Source organism: Anomaloglossus baeobatrachus, chromosome 5 (genome assembly GCF_048569485.1).
Source record: "Anomaloglossus baeobatrachus isolate aAnoBae1 chromosome 5, aAnoBae1.hap1, whole genome shotgun sequence".
In the NCBI taxonomy this organism is placed as follows: Eukaryota; Metazoa; Chordata; class Amphibia; order Anura; family Aromobatidae; genus Anomaloglossus; species Anomaloglossus baeobatrachus.
In genome coordinates this window covers 182,557,229-182,572,672 of record NC_134357.1, presented here as the reverse complement: position 1 = coordinate 182,572,672, position 15,444 = coordinate 182,557,229, and the positions used below count along the sequence as shown (strand labels likewise).

Genomic DNA, 15,444 nt, shown 5'->3' with positions numbered 1-15,444 from the left:
TTCTGAAAAGTGCGGGGAATAAGGCGATAACGCCGCCGTTCTTCCTCGTCCTTTTTGCTCTCATCCGGTTTAACCCGATCCAGATTAAACTTTTCCAACGGAAGCAATGAGAATATTTCAACATATTCATCCTTCCATATTTTTTCCCTGGTCTCCTGCTTCAGATGCGCCCCCAACGGGCCATCAAAGCAAACATACACTTCCCCTCTCGCCTTGTCATCCAATCGAACAATGTCCACTGCAGCCGCAGCTGCGGCAGCGGGAGCCGCAGCTGCGGCAGCGGGAGCCGCAGCTGCGGCAGCGGGAGCCGCAGCTAGGGCCGCGGGAGCCGCCACCACCGGCTCGCCAACCGCATTGCCACTAGCAACCCCTCCAACCGCAGGAGTCGCAACCTCCTGCCCCGTCGCTCCCTGCCACACCAAGCTAGGGCCCCCCACAGGGGCAAACAAACCCCTAACCAACCTCAACAACTCGGATGCCACACTGCCGTCACCCGTCACCACATTCACGACCCGCCCACCACTCGGGCCACCAAGTAAACCACCCGTACCACCAACCACATGCACGCCCTGCACGCCATCCATATCACCAGACACACCATCCATAGCCAAACCAGATGCACGAGAAATAGAAGAAACCGTGGTCTTACCAGGCTGACTCCGAGAAGATCCCGAAACAGCCGTCACATGTCCTCCGCGTCGCACTCCAGCCGCCTCGCCGACCTCCACGATCTGGTCCCCGGTGCCGTCCTCCGCGCCGTCCTCCTCCAGGGTGGCCTCATCGTCCTCACTGGACCCAGGCCCAGGGAGCCCGCCGTCCGGCAGACTCGACCTTAGGCCCCGTCCGCCCGCAGCACCATCCATCATCCGCGACGATCCAGACGCTGGCTCCGCCACATATACACCGCCTGGGGCATGCCGTCCGGCATCCCCGCGTGCTCCGGCTGATCCCGACGCCGTCCCATCGTTGTCCCTCCGCTGCGATCCCAGGCCGGGCCCCGCTGATCCGGGCCGTCTCCGCACGGATTCCCCTGCCGACACTGGGACCCCATGCTCCTGCAGGGGCCCCGCTCTGCTCCTGGACCTTGCTGCCGCCGCCACTGTGGCCTCATCTGCGCCCCGCGATCCCGCTGGCCCGCGCAACCCAGCTGGCCCCCGTGACCCCGCTGGCTCATACGACCCCGCTGGCCCACGCGACCCCGCCGACCCACGCGACCGCGCCGGCCCACGTGACCGCGGCGGGTCAGGTGACCGCACCGGGTCAGGCGAGCCTGCCGGATCGCGGGGACGCGCCGGGACGGGTGAGTACGCGGGGTCACATGACCGCGCCCGGTCAGGTGACAGCGCCCGGTCAGGTGACAGCGCCGCCCCACGTGACCGCGCCGCCCCACGCGACCGCGCCGCCCCACGTGACCGCGCCGCCCCACGTGACCGCGCCGCCCCACGTGACCGCGGCGGGTCAGGTGAGCGCGCTCGGTCAGGTGAGGCCGCCGGAGCACCAGGGGACGCCGGGTCACGTGAGCGCAGCGGAGCACGTGACCGCGCCGGGTCAGGTGACCGCGACGGGTCAGGTGACCGCGCCGGGTCAGGTGACCGCGCCGGGTCACGCGGCCGCGACGCGCGCGTCACTGCCGTGCGCCGCGAACCGGAAGAGGAGGGGAGGCCGGCCGTGTCGCTCACCGCCCCGTTGCCTTGGCGCCCGCGGCCCGACTTCCGGCCGGGGCCTCGCGACGTTCCGGCTCCCGGATCCACCGCCGCACATCCACTTGGGCTCCGTCTCCGCTGCCGGCTCCTCGGCGTCATCTCTGGGCTGAGGCGCTCCGGGGGCCGAGTTCTTCGCTGCCGCTTCGGAGGCAGGGGGGTCCCATCTTCCTCGCCGACGCCGGACCATCGCTGGAGCTGCTCGTCCATCCAACGCTGCCCACGCTGCTCCGCCATCCTCTTCATCTGTGCCATGAAGTCCTCCATCTTCGGGATCCAGCCACAACGATTCCAGTCACCGTCCAGGTAGGAATGACCCACCCCCCCTCTGACCTGCCCTATATACTACCCCCTATAGCCACCACCCCCTGACCAATCAAACTGACCCCTGATCCTAACTGCCCCTTAGCACCACCCCCAAATTTCGCGCCCAAACTGACTTTCTCCATTAACCCCTTATTAACCCTATGGCCTGGCATCCCTCCTAGTCATGTAGCCCTCCCTTAAGCCCCTTCGGGTCAGCAGTCCGGGCTCTTCCTTTTTTACAACAAACATGTTGTTTTAGCCCAAGTCTTTTCATTTTCACAAAGGTAACAGGAGCAAATCCACAATACAATTTGTTGTGCAATTTCTCTCGAGTACAATAATACCCCATATGTGGTAGAAAACTACTGTACAGGTGCATGGCAGGGCCCGGAAGGGAAGGAGAACCATTTCACTTTTGGAATGCAAAATTGGCTGGAATAGATAGCAGATGCTATTTTGGTTTTGCAGAGCCCCTAATGTGTCCTGATGTGCAAAATTGTCCAAATTTATTTGGAGGTGTAGTGAGCACCTTGAACCCACAGGTGCTTCACAGAATTTTATAACATTTAGCCATGAAAATGAACATTTTTGCCACAATTTTTGATTTTCACAAAGGTAACAGGAAAAAATGGGCCTTTTAATGTGTAATTTCTTCTGAGTACACTAATATCCAATGTGATACACAGGAGAAAAAAGAGCAGTAATGCTCAAAACTAATTTCAATATATTTATTTGTGACAAGAAAAGTTGCAAATATTTTTTATCTTTAGAAAAAGGCTATATATAATTATTTTCCCCTGATGAAGCAACAAATCACATAACTGTGAAATGTGCATTGGGGTCACTGGAGGGGGATCCTGCCTCTCCACCTTGGTTGGCCTGCCTCCAGTTCTGTAGCACTTTTCTAACCATCCTGGTATGATATCTGCAGCTGCACTTTTTGTCTTTATTGATGTTAAAGGTCTGTGTATCAGATCTATAGGGAAATGTTATATGGGATTCATTCCAGTATCATCTATTCCTGAATTTTTTTTAAAACCTATTGTTGGGGATATACTCATATTATGCTTCAGGAAATTGTGTTATGTGCTATTTTACAAATCTATGTAAACAATTGATTTTGTAATATGTATGGCAGGCCTATTTTGTTGCCATTATTACATCTACCCCCTGTTTGTGCTGTATATATTCAAGCCTTTTTCTAAAGATAAAAAATATTTTCAACTTTTCTTGTCACAAATAAATATATTGAAATTAGTTTTGAGCATTACTACCCTTTGTTCTCCTGTGTATCATGTTAAATGAGTAGCCTACAAGCTGGGACTGATCTTTGACTAGGATCCTCTCGATTGGTCATTAATTTATGAATTTCATGTGTTTAACATCTAAAGTGTAGTAGAAAACTACTTTTTGGGAGCATGGCATGTCTCGGAAAGGAAGTAGTGCTATCTGAATTTTGGAGCACAATTTTGGCTGGAAAATATTGCGGATGCCATGTCACATGCCAAGAGCCCCTGACATGCCAAAACAGCAGAAATCCTTACAAATAAACCCATTTTGGAAGCCACACCTCTCAAGGAATTAATCTACGTGTCTAGTGAACGTTGTAACCCACAGATTTTATATTCTTTTGAACTTCTCATCAAATAACAGTGTATTTCACAAACTTTACTTACCTATGTTTCAGAAACTATACAGCCGATCTCATAACTAAAGGTATGTTTAGAATCAGCGTGATAGCGCCATTATAGCACTGGCTTTAGTTTATATATGACAATGCTGGTGCTTGGTCAGCTTTAAAGAAGTATTTCAAGTTACATAAGTAATGGACAACTCTGCAGTATCATTACTACCTGGTTTCTGACAGAGCAGGCATTACTCCTTGAGTGACAGTTCTGGTGAGCAGCAAAGCTGTAGTATTAGCAGAATGATAGAGCTCAGCACAAGTTCTGCTGTATTCAGCTATCAGTGGTTTGTTCTGGAGACTACACTATTATCACTGCATTTACACATAGAGATAATAGGGCATTTGAACAAGCATAGGCTCAGGACAGTAGGCTATGTGCACACAGTACGTTTTTCGCGGTGTTTTTGCACATTTTTCGGGTGCGTTTTTGTTCAGAAAACTACATGACTTTGCTGTCCCAGGAAAGTCTATGAGTTTTCATTTTTGCTGTCTGCACACAGCGGGTTTTTTTTAGCTGCGTTTTTGTGGTGCCCACAAAAACGTAGCATGTCAATTATTTTTGCGTTTTTCACTGCGTTTTCCACCCATTGAGTTTAATGAGATGTTCAAAAACGCAATGAAAAACGCAAATTGCAAATATAGCTGCATTTTAGTGCGTTTCTATGACTAAAAACACAGCTATAAATGCAAGGGGTGGGTACTACAGTGACATGTACAGGAAGAGGATTCCTTCTGTTAGTAAACACAGAAGCGTGAATCCTCCCGGTACCGCAACCGCTGCTTCCACCTCCTGTCCGATGCCATGTCTGCTCCCGTCTTGCGCCATATCCGGTCAGGAGGTGACAGCAGCTGCAAAATCAAACGTGAACAGTAGAAAAAAAAATGTCATACTCACCTGTCTGCAGGCTCCCGGTACATGTCCGCTCCCAGCTCCTCTTACCGATACCGCCACCCCTGCTCTGGCTGTCTGCATACTCCTGCGCATGTGCGATAGCTGCAGGACCTGCCGCTGATCAGGTGATGCGGTCACCTGACGCATCAGCTGATTGTATAAGTGCAGCGGTGAGGCCGGCTTTTTCCCGCTCGGCCAGCTTAAACGATCAGCTAATGCAGTCAAGAGACTTCATCAGCTGATTACCGCCAGGTCCTGCATCAGACGGGAGTCTGCACAGAAGTGAGTAGTTCTTTTTTTTTTGCACTGATGCATCAGCTGATTGTATAAAAGCCGTTTATACAATCAGCTGATGTGTGATGTGATTTATGTCCTTGAACCTGACTCATCATCTGATCGCTTTGTCTTCCAGCAAACTGATCAGATGATATTGGATCTGGATTGGACGGCGCAAGACCCTTCACCTAGGATTACTGCAGAGGAGGGGGGTTCTTTATTTCAATAAAGATGGAGTCACTAATTGTGTTGTGTTTTATTTCTAATAAAAATATTTTTCTGTGTGTTGTGATTTTTGTTATCTTTACTAGAAATTCATGGTGGCCATGTCTAATATTGGCGTGACACCATAAATTTCGGGCTTAGGGCCAGCTGATAATACACGGCTAGCCCTAACCCCATTATTACCCAGCAAGCCACCCGGCATCAGGCAGCTGGAAGAGTTGGATACAGCACCAGAAGATGGCACTTCTATGAAAGGGCCATTTTCTGGGGTGGCTGCAGACTGCAATTCGCAGCGGGGGTGCCCAGAAAGCTTGGGCACCCTGCACTGGGGATTCCAATCCCCAGCTGCCTAGTTGTACCTGGCTGGACTCAAAAATTGTGCGAAGCCCACGTAATTTTTTTTTTAATTATTTCATGAAATTCATGAAATAATTAAAAAAAAAAAGGGCTTCCCTATATTTTTGGTTCCCAGCTGGGTACAAATAGGCAGCAGGGGGATGGGGGCAGCCTATACTTGCCTGCTGTACCTGGCTAGCATACAAAAATATGGCGAAGCCCGCGTCATTTTTTTGGGGTGCAAAAAACTTCTGCATACACTCCTGGATGGAGGTTGCTGAGCCTTGTAGTTCTGCAGCTGCTGTCTGCTCTCCTGCATACACTAGTGGATGGAGCATGCTGAGCCTTGTAGTTCTGCAGCTGTCTGCTCTCCTGCATACACTAGTGGAGAATGAAGGAAATGATATCAGACCTTTTTTTTTTTTTTTCAACAATCTTTAATGGCATTGTTCACTAATAAAAAAAACGCATAAAAACGCAGTGAGCAAAAACGCAGCAAAATGCACAAAAACGCATGCGTTTTTTGGACGCTGTGTTTGTGTGGGTTTTTTGCGGCAAAAAACGCACAAAAACACAGCGTCAAAAAAACGCAGTGTGTGAACTTACCCTAAAGCCCACTTTACACGTTGCAATTAGTTGTACAATCGCATTTGCGATGTGACACGCCCAGGTTGCATACGGGATCTTATGAGATTGCATGTAGGTCGTTTATTTGCTGTCACACGTGCGTTAGTAGTCTATGTTAAATTGATCAATTTTGTGTGCGATCCTTTAGATCATGTGTTCTGTGACGTATGCATTGGGAACCTTTTTTTTTTTTTTATTTATTGACTTGCCAAGCGTGTGTAATGTGTAGGGATGCATTTTTACTATGTCATCTGCCATTCAGCTCTGCTACATGGCCGCTGACAGCAGACACAGACAGCCATGCAGCAGAGCTGAATGGCAGATGACAGCAGACACAGACAGCCATGCAGCAGAGCTGAATGGCAGATGACAGCAGACACAGACAGAGGCGCACTGTCAGAATGAACTCGGGTGAACTTCACCCGACTTCATTGTCATCCCGGCTCTGTCTGTGTCGCGTCCTGATTAGCGGTCACCAGTGAAGACTAACCGGTGACCGCTAAACTCCTGAGTAAGGGAATTGAGCAGCCCTCTCTCATATACTCACCGATCCCCGATCCTCGGCGCTGCACGGCGTTCACACTGCTCCGGCGGCTTTTACTGTTTTGAAAAAGCCGGCCGCCCATTAAACAATCTCGTATTCCCTGCTTTCCCCGCCCACCGGCGCCTATGATTGGTTGCAGTGAGACACGCCCCCACGCTGAGTGACAGGTGTCACACTGCACCCAATCACAGCAGCCGGTGGGCGTGTCTATACTGTGTAGTGAAATAAATAATTAAATAATTTTAAAAAACGGCGTGCGGTCCCCCCCAATTTTAAAACCAGCCAGATAAAGCCATACGGCTGAAGGCTGGTATTCTCAGGATGGGGAGCTCCACGTTATGGGGAGCCCCCCAGCCTAACAAAATCAGCCAACAGCCGCCCAGAATTGCCGCATACATTAGATGCGACAGTTCTGGGACGGTACCCGGCTCTTCCCGATTTACCAATCAGAGGCGCCGGTGGGCGGGGAAAGCAGGGAATACGAGATTGTTTAATGGGCGGCCGGCTTTTTCAAAACAGTAAAAGCCGCCGGAGCAGTGTGAATGCCGTGCAGAGCCGGGGATCGGGGATCGGTGAGTATATGAGAGAGGGGGATAGACTGACATGGACAGAGAGTGAGGGACAGAGATAGTGACGGACTGACAGAGATTAGTGAATGACAGACATTGTGAGGCGCTTCAGAACGCAGTTTTTCAACTGCGCTCTGAAGCGGACCTTTTTTCAGCTGCGGTGCAGAGCGCACACTGCGCACATAGCATCAGACACCAAAATCGTATGAGGGATGTCACACGTTACAATTGACTAGGTTCGTGCAACAAAACGTTCAATTCTAGAGAAAGATACGATGTGTTTGCGATCAACGGTTTTGCGTTCAATCCTGATCGCACGTAGATGTCACACGCAGATACCTCACAAACGATGCCGGATGTGCGTCACTTACAACTTGACCCCAACGACAGATTGTGAGATATATTGAAGCGTGTGTAGCGGGCTTAAGGCTAGTGATTAAGAGAGCTGCTGGGAAATATAGCGAACAGCAGGTTATTAGGAGCTTATTGGGAGGGGAAGGGAGGTGAACAGCTAATTTTTTTTTATAGAAATTGATGGACTTACTGGGATGTTAAGCATTAAGGGTAAGAACGCACTTTGCATTTCCACCTGCTTTTCAGGTGCTTTTTAGGTCCGTTTTGAGAAGCACCTTTTTCATGCCAAAAGGCATGTGTTTTGATTTTCCAGCAAAGTCAATGGAAAATGGGGATTTCTAGATCGAACTTTGCGTTTCTAAATGCTGTGTTTAATTTGCATATTTTGTGGCAAAAACCATGCGTTCAAAGAAGCAGCATGTCAGTTGTTTTTGCCATTTTGGGTGCGTTTTGCTAACATTGAAGTCAATGAGAAAAACCAAGATTCCTTCAAATTCCTGCGTTTTACCTGCTTCTTATGTGCAGAAAACATGCGTTTTGGACTACCAAAACGCATGCTTTTTGGATATTGAAATAATGATTTCATATGTCCCTTTACACACACACATAGTCCGACAATTAAATTAAAGAAAAATAATAATTTATTGCTATTTTTCCAAAAAAATAGTATATTACCGCTATAATTTTTTCTTTATTTCTATTTTCTTAATTATTTTTAAAATTATATGTTTACCTTTTGTTTCTCTTTTTCATTGTGTTTGACTGTTTAATCTTTATTTAGCAGTGTGTTTATGTTCAAAACGCATCTGTCAAAACTCAGGTGAAAAAGCAGGTAAAAAGCGCTGAAAACGCTTCTAAAACGCGGTAAATACGCATGCGTTTTCAGTGCTAAAGTTCTGAAAAAGGCAACTTTGGTCAAATCAATTAAGCCCAAAACGTGCGTTTAGAACTGTAAGTAGGTGAACGCAAAGTGGGTTCTTAGCCTAACCCTTTTCCTGGGATTTAACTACTGTGCACACTTGGCCAGAGTCCGGGCAGTCACTAGTAGCTGAGTGCCATGGAATCCAACTTAACACTATGTAAGATAAGTTCTCATTGCAAGAGAATGTCAGCATATAGAAAAAGTAAGTTAATGAAACTTAATGTTTATTTTTATGCTGTTTAAAAAAACTAAACAATTTAAAAAAATAAAATGACTGCTTTAAAAGGAAGGATAGAAAGGAAATTCCCCATTTTAACTACCTGTGTTTTAGAATCTGGCCTAAGCCATGGAAGATCCCCACTGCGTCGTAATTCTGCTAATTTTGCATTCAGTTTGTGTGCCAGCACAATAGTCAGTGGCATGCCCTCTTCTGTCTCATCGGTGGCATAGCCAAACATCAATCCCTAGAAAAGAAATAAAAAAGTGAAACTGAATAATTCAAATTTTTACCAGTAAAAATAATTTTATTAAGGGCTAAAAGCTAAGACCAGACAATTGAATGACAGCCTACTGATATCTAAATGGACAATACATAGATCTGTGCAATAATTATTTTCTTTCTTGGGTTGTAACTGTAAGAAGGCAACATCAACTATATATAGAGGAAAGAAAATTTCACCATCAACACAGACAAGGATTCTTTACTGTAACAGCAGGGAAACAGTGCAACTTTCTCCACCTCAGCAGGTTTTTAATATTACTTTTCTGAAGGAGGCATAGAAGCAGAGATCAGTTTTGATATGCATGTATATTTTTTTTATCCTTATCAATGATACAATTATCTCAAAATTTCAGAACTAATACTTTTTGTATATTTGCATCAATACAAAAATACAGGACAACATAATGTTTTGACATAGATACAGTACATGTTTCTTTCTATTTTTATACATTTATTTTAGGGGGATAATCTATTATGTGGTTTTTCTATTGTGCTACGTGCTAATGATTTATAATATTGAGGCATTGTCTGTGCACCAAGCAGAGAAGACATGTAAGAGAACAGCTTCTACATTTTTACCCCTTTTACAGAGTTTAAAATCATTTAAAATAGCTGACGGTGAGTAAAAACTCTCTTATAAATTCTGCTGTTACCCATCAGCGCCTTGAGAGAGTGGAGGGTTGCTTTTAGAGGGGTTATTGGATGAATCCATGCATACGGACCCTGTTGGCGGCCTGATGTTTGGTAGTACATCCCTCACAAAGTCATCTGAGCCGGGAGGTGATGAACAGGTGCACCATTGTTTCCCAGACCCTTGAAGTGCGCGGGGTTTCAGCCGGAGAGCCGCAGCCGAGATGGGAGGAAGTGTCGGGCTAGTCGCACTGGGGGGAAAGCCACACCACATACGCATTGTATGCATAGATGAGGGGTCCCCTGAGCCCAGGGTCCTCCCTGACAAGTGAGGAATGGCTGTCCTGGGTGAGCGGTGCTCATTGCAAGGGGTGAGCTGGCCTGTGGCAGCTGAAGGGCTGGTCAGCAATGGTCGTTCACAGTATCTGACAGGATGCTGCCCTCCCACAGATGTCTGTTTAAAGACACAGAGAGGATTTGACAGACAGGGGTAAAATAAACAGCAATCATACAAAGCATTCCAAATGACAAGAGGTAGTAATGAGGAATAGACCAGAGGGGCAAAACCAAAAGGACTAAGGAAGGGAAAAAAATCAACACAGCTTTCACACAGCAAATGTTCTATGAATCGCTTCTTGGTCCACGGTTCACAGGTTCCCTCTAGACGCAAGCTAAGCAGAAACTATCATCAGTGATTACCTGGGCTAGGAGAGAACTAAAGAAGTCTTTATAGCAGATGTAATTAGCAATACAGAACAGCTAGCTATAGCTTTCATTTACAGTTGAGGAGATCAGAGGATCTAATTAAACCTATCAGCATTGGATAAAGGAGAATCTGTACAGCTGTCAGTATTAACCTTAGCAAGTGTGAATGAAGCCATGGGCTGTGATCTCCTGAAACTAGAAATAGGAGGGATCTCTCTCCATCATGGTATCCTCGTGACAATGTCTTTAAGCAGCTCGTCCTAAGACATGCGATGGATGGTAAACTGCTGGAAGGTGACATATTCCAAATTTCCAAATCCTATAGTGCACTAACTATTAAATTAAGGTATTTAGTAAAATTTGTAATATTTAAATGCTTATTTATTCTAGTTATTTATTTTTATTACATTTCTTGGAGTACCCCTTTAATGAACAAATCACACACCATGTTGATATAGTTTTTCTGCAGGAAACCTGTCACGCTCCCCGGGTCCTCGGCTCCCCTTCCCGGGTCCCCTGCCCCGCTCCCCGGCTCACCTGCCACGCTCCCCGCGTCCCAGTCCCTTGTGCCCGTCCTTCCTGGGCTTCCTGGCCGCCGATCCCGGCGCCCGACGGCCTCCCAGGCCCTGCTCGGCTCCCCTGCGTCCTCCTCTCAGCCTCCTTCCCTGGCTTCTGGCACCCGGGCCGCGCGCACGCGCATTAGGGCGCGCGCGCGGTCACTGACCCTTTCTTAAAGGGCCAGCGCCCATTAACAGGAAATGAGGTTAGACAGGTACGGGGTATAAAGGGGGTTCTTGTCCAAGGGGGCGGGGCCTGATCTTCGTGTTTTCTGAGCTAGGAGTCAGGTCTCCTTGTGTTTTCCTGCCATACTTACGTATCTCTCTTCTAGAGCTGATCCCGCCTCGCCATCCAGTCCTGCTGAATCCCGAGCCCCGCACGCTGTCCGTCTGCCATCTGACAGTCCGTACCATCTCGGATCCCTGCGGTGACCTGTCATCTCGCTCCCAAGGTTCCGGACCCCGCCTGACATCATCTCGGCCTCCGAACCTGAGCTACGTCACCCGGACTACCATCTGTGACTCCGTGGTCCCAGGGACTCCTTCGCTACCTTCACTTGCACGGACTGTTCTGCTGCCCATCAGTGCTTCAGCTACCGGACTCCCTACCACCATCTTAGAGTTCGGTCCAGTGGATCCACCTCCTGGGTCTGCCCGACCGCCCGGCCCTGACAAAACCCACTTAAAGATAAAAGGGAATTATAATTTTGCTAAACTTCTATTCCCCATGATTTAGCATCTCAGGTTAGGAAAAAACTGGGTATAACGGCGGGACTAATTTCTGTGACATGTCCAATTCAAATTTCATCACTAATCGCTGATAAACATGTAAGATAGTAAAAAGGTAATCCTCCAAAGGAAGAAAAAAATATGAGGAACCAAAATAAAATCCTTAGTCCTTTATTTAGACCGAAATTGTGGTTGGCTGGAATACCATGTCTGACGCGTTTTCGTCACCTCCTGCACCATTAGTCATGGATATGTTACCCCAGTTCGGTCCATACATGTAAAATCACAATGAGCCAATAGAAAAATTCCACAAACAAATATTCAAGTCCAAACCACAAGTTATTCATCACATTAGGCTGTATAGTATTTAGCATTAGAATCCAATGCATTTCTCTTAAATATGTTTTTTTTCTTCCAATGGTTTACAGAAAGATGTCTTTCTCTAAACCATAACATTGTAAATCTGTTATTGTACCTCCATGTATATCAACCAAATGCTTTGCTGCCTCTAAATATCTATTATTATTCTTTAATATATTATAAATGTGCTCTGATAACCTTTTTTATTTTTTCTTGTAGTGCACCCAATGTATTTTAAATTGCACGTGGTGCATTCTATACAATACATTAGGTGATCAGAATCACAATTAATGAAATTTTCCTATGTTGCATGTTTTATTGTTGGCCAGCAAAATATCCTTTTTTTTAACAGCAAAAACCACACATATTAGAATTTTTACCGCATTTGAAAAAGACGGACAAAGAGAGACAAGTTTTTTGGTTCATTGCTTTGGACAAACAATCTCAAGGGTATCATGTCTCCCAAACTATTAGCAAAACATCCTTTTATTAACAGCGAAATACACGTACTGTATTTTTACTACACAACCTAATGGGATGAATTTCGTAAGGATACTATACTTGTACTAATAATTTTCTGTTTATATTTGAATAGTTGTTTGTGGAATTTTGCTATTGGCTCACTGTGATTTTAAATGTATGGACCCAGCTGGCGTAACATATCTATAACTAAGGATGCAGGAGGTGCTGGAAACGCGTCAGAAATGTTTTAACCATCTATATATATATAATTGCCTTATTCTGTCTGTCTGTCTGTCTGTCTTGCTCCAAAATTCTGTCCTTACAGCGACAAGCGTCTCATTGGCCGCTCGCCTCGCCTCGGCTCCGCCCCCTGCACGGATTGGCCGCTCGCCCAGGCTCCGCCCCCCACACGGATTGGCCTCTCGCCCCGGCCCCCTGCTTGCATTGGCAACTCGGCCACGCCCCGCCCCCCTCATGCATTGCACGCTCGCTCTGACCCCGCCCCCCGCACGCATTCCCCGAACTGACACGGAGCCCCGACTCCCAGGTGAGTGCTGTACCCCCGGGAGCCCACATCAGCGTACGCCGCCAACCCAGCCGACACATACCCTCGCATTGCTGGGGTTGCCGGTGTACGCTGGTGTGGGCTCCCGTGCGAGCGGGGGGTGGGGTACGCTGGTAACCATGGTACACATCGAGTAATATTGTGTAGCATGGTTACCAGCGTACACCGGCTCCCAGGTGAGCGCATCAAGGTCCTGCAGCGGCGGAACACACACACACGCACACACATAAGAATAGACACACACACACACATCAGATCACACTCACTCTCACACACACCTCACACACACATCAGATCGCATCCACACACTCACAACTTCCAGTGATATCGCTTGCTTCTCGGCGGCGATACTGTGCGTGCAGTGACCTTCCAGGACCTGCCGGAGGATCACATGGCCAGAATCATGTGGTATCTCCGGATGTTGTGAGTGTGAGCGCGTATGTGCAATATCGTCAATGTGTGTGTGCGTGTATGTGATCGGGTGTGTGCGTGTATGCGATCGGGTGTGTGCGTGTATGCGATCGGGTGTGTGCGTGTATGTGATCGGGTGTGTGCGTGTTGGCAAAAGGCAGAGGAGCAGGGCGTGCAGCACAGCTGCTGGGACCACACACAGGAGGGCACAGGCAGAAGTGGGGTGTGAGTGTATGTGATCAGATGTGTGCATGTATACTGTCTGATGTGTGACTGTGGAGCACGATGGGTGGTGCACAGCATGGGGGATGGAGCACAATGGGGAGTGCGCAGCATGGGGGATGGAGCACGATGGGGAGTGCGCAGCATGGGGGATGGAGCACGATGGGGGGTGCGCAGCATGGGGGATGGAGCACGATGGGGAGTGCACAGCATGGGGGATGGAGCACGATGGGGGAGGCGCAGCATGGGGGATGGAGCACGATGGGGAGTGCGCAGCATGGGGGATGGAGCACGTTTGGGAGTGCGCAGCATGGGGGATGGAGCACGTTTGGGAATGCGCAGCATGGTGGATGGAGCACGATGCGGAGTGCGCAGCATGGGGGATGGAGCACGATGGGGGGTGCGCAGCATGGGGGATGGAGCATGATGGGGGGTGCGCAGCATGGGGGATGGAGCATGATGGGGGGTGCACACCTCCCCCCAAAACACACACACACATTGCCACACACGCACTGCACAACACACCACACACACACACTGGGAACCACAAACACCGCCCTACACAGACACCCACACACACAGACAACACCGCACACACACAACACCCAACACACAAACACCGCGGCACACACAAATAAACGCACATACGGCACAACACACACATTGCACAAAACATACCTCCCCCAAAACACACACACACACCCCACACCCTCACAAACCGCGCAACACACACACAACGCTACAGACACACAGCACTCCACAAACAATGCAACACATGCAACACACAAACAACACCGCTCTCACCCCCCGCCACACCCAGACAACACCCAGAACATGTACAGCGCCCTACACAAACACTTGGTAACTACACACAACAACATCTATATATATATATAACAAAAATCATACATTAACTACACAATACGTAAATTCTAGAATCTAGAATCGGGCCACCTTCTAGTGATATAATAAAGGACTAAGGATTTTATTTTGGTTCCTCATATTTTTTTCTTCCTTTGGAGGATTAGCTTTTTTCTATTTTGACACTGCTTGTAGGGGCAGCTTTACATGAGACCATCATGTTTACGGAATCTGGACTTTTATATATGCAGGGAGTTCTCTTTTGCTTTTCTATTTTTGTACATCATGTAAGATACTTTATATTGCAAGTCACTTATAGAGACATCCCAATTATACTATGTAATGTAAATGTACCTAATGTCTCACAAATTCTATTGTTATTTTTTTTAAACTTTTGCACCTCTCTCCATCTGCCTGGATAATTGGAGGAGATTTTAACATTATTTTCTCAGATACAATGTATAGACTGGTCCTCTGTGGTTCTTTATCTAATGGATCTCAACATAGATTAACGGTTAACTTACAAGAATTAACCCCTTCACCATTTTGTGATTTTTCCACTCTGTACCACTTTGCACTCTGAGATCAATAGGGGTTCAGTCCCTAAGTATTCACTGTTTGGGATGCACATATGGCGGTACTTAGGTGAAAGTGCACAGCATTAGGATCTTGCAGATTCCTGCAGATAGAGGTTTTGACTAGCTAATTAAGAGCACTTGAAACCAAATTGACTATAACTCCATCTAAGGCCTCTTTCACACGTTTGTGAAAAACCATGCACATTTTTCAAGGATGTGTCAGAGGTGCGTTTTGCCCTCCGTGAGCCGTGTTTATGGCCTACGTGTGTTCTCCGTGTGTTATCCGTGATAACACACGGAGAACGGGAACTTTCCTCTCACCTGTCCCTGGCGTCGCTGTCCGTGGTGCTAATCTGCAGGCTCCGGTCCTGCCGACTCCCCGCTGCTGCTGCTTCTGGCCGCAGTGAAGTGAATATTCAATGAG

The 15,444-nt window shown here is 47.7% G+C and overlaps 1 protein-coding gene across 1 annotated transcript in view; it reads right to left on the bottom strand.

Annotated features, from left to right (window-relative positions):
- MAT1A (methionine adenosyltransferase 1A) overlaps positions 1–15,444 on the bottom strand; it is a 178,266-nt gene that overhangs the window by 33,032 nt on the left and 129,790 nt on the right. Inside the window, exon 5 of the mRNA XM_075347304.1 lies at positions 8,759–8,902. Within this exon, the coding sequence (XP_075203419.1) occupies positions 8,759–8,902 (144 nt within the window). The remainder of the gene's footprint in view (positions 1–8,758; positions 8,903–15,444) is intronic.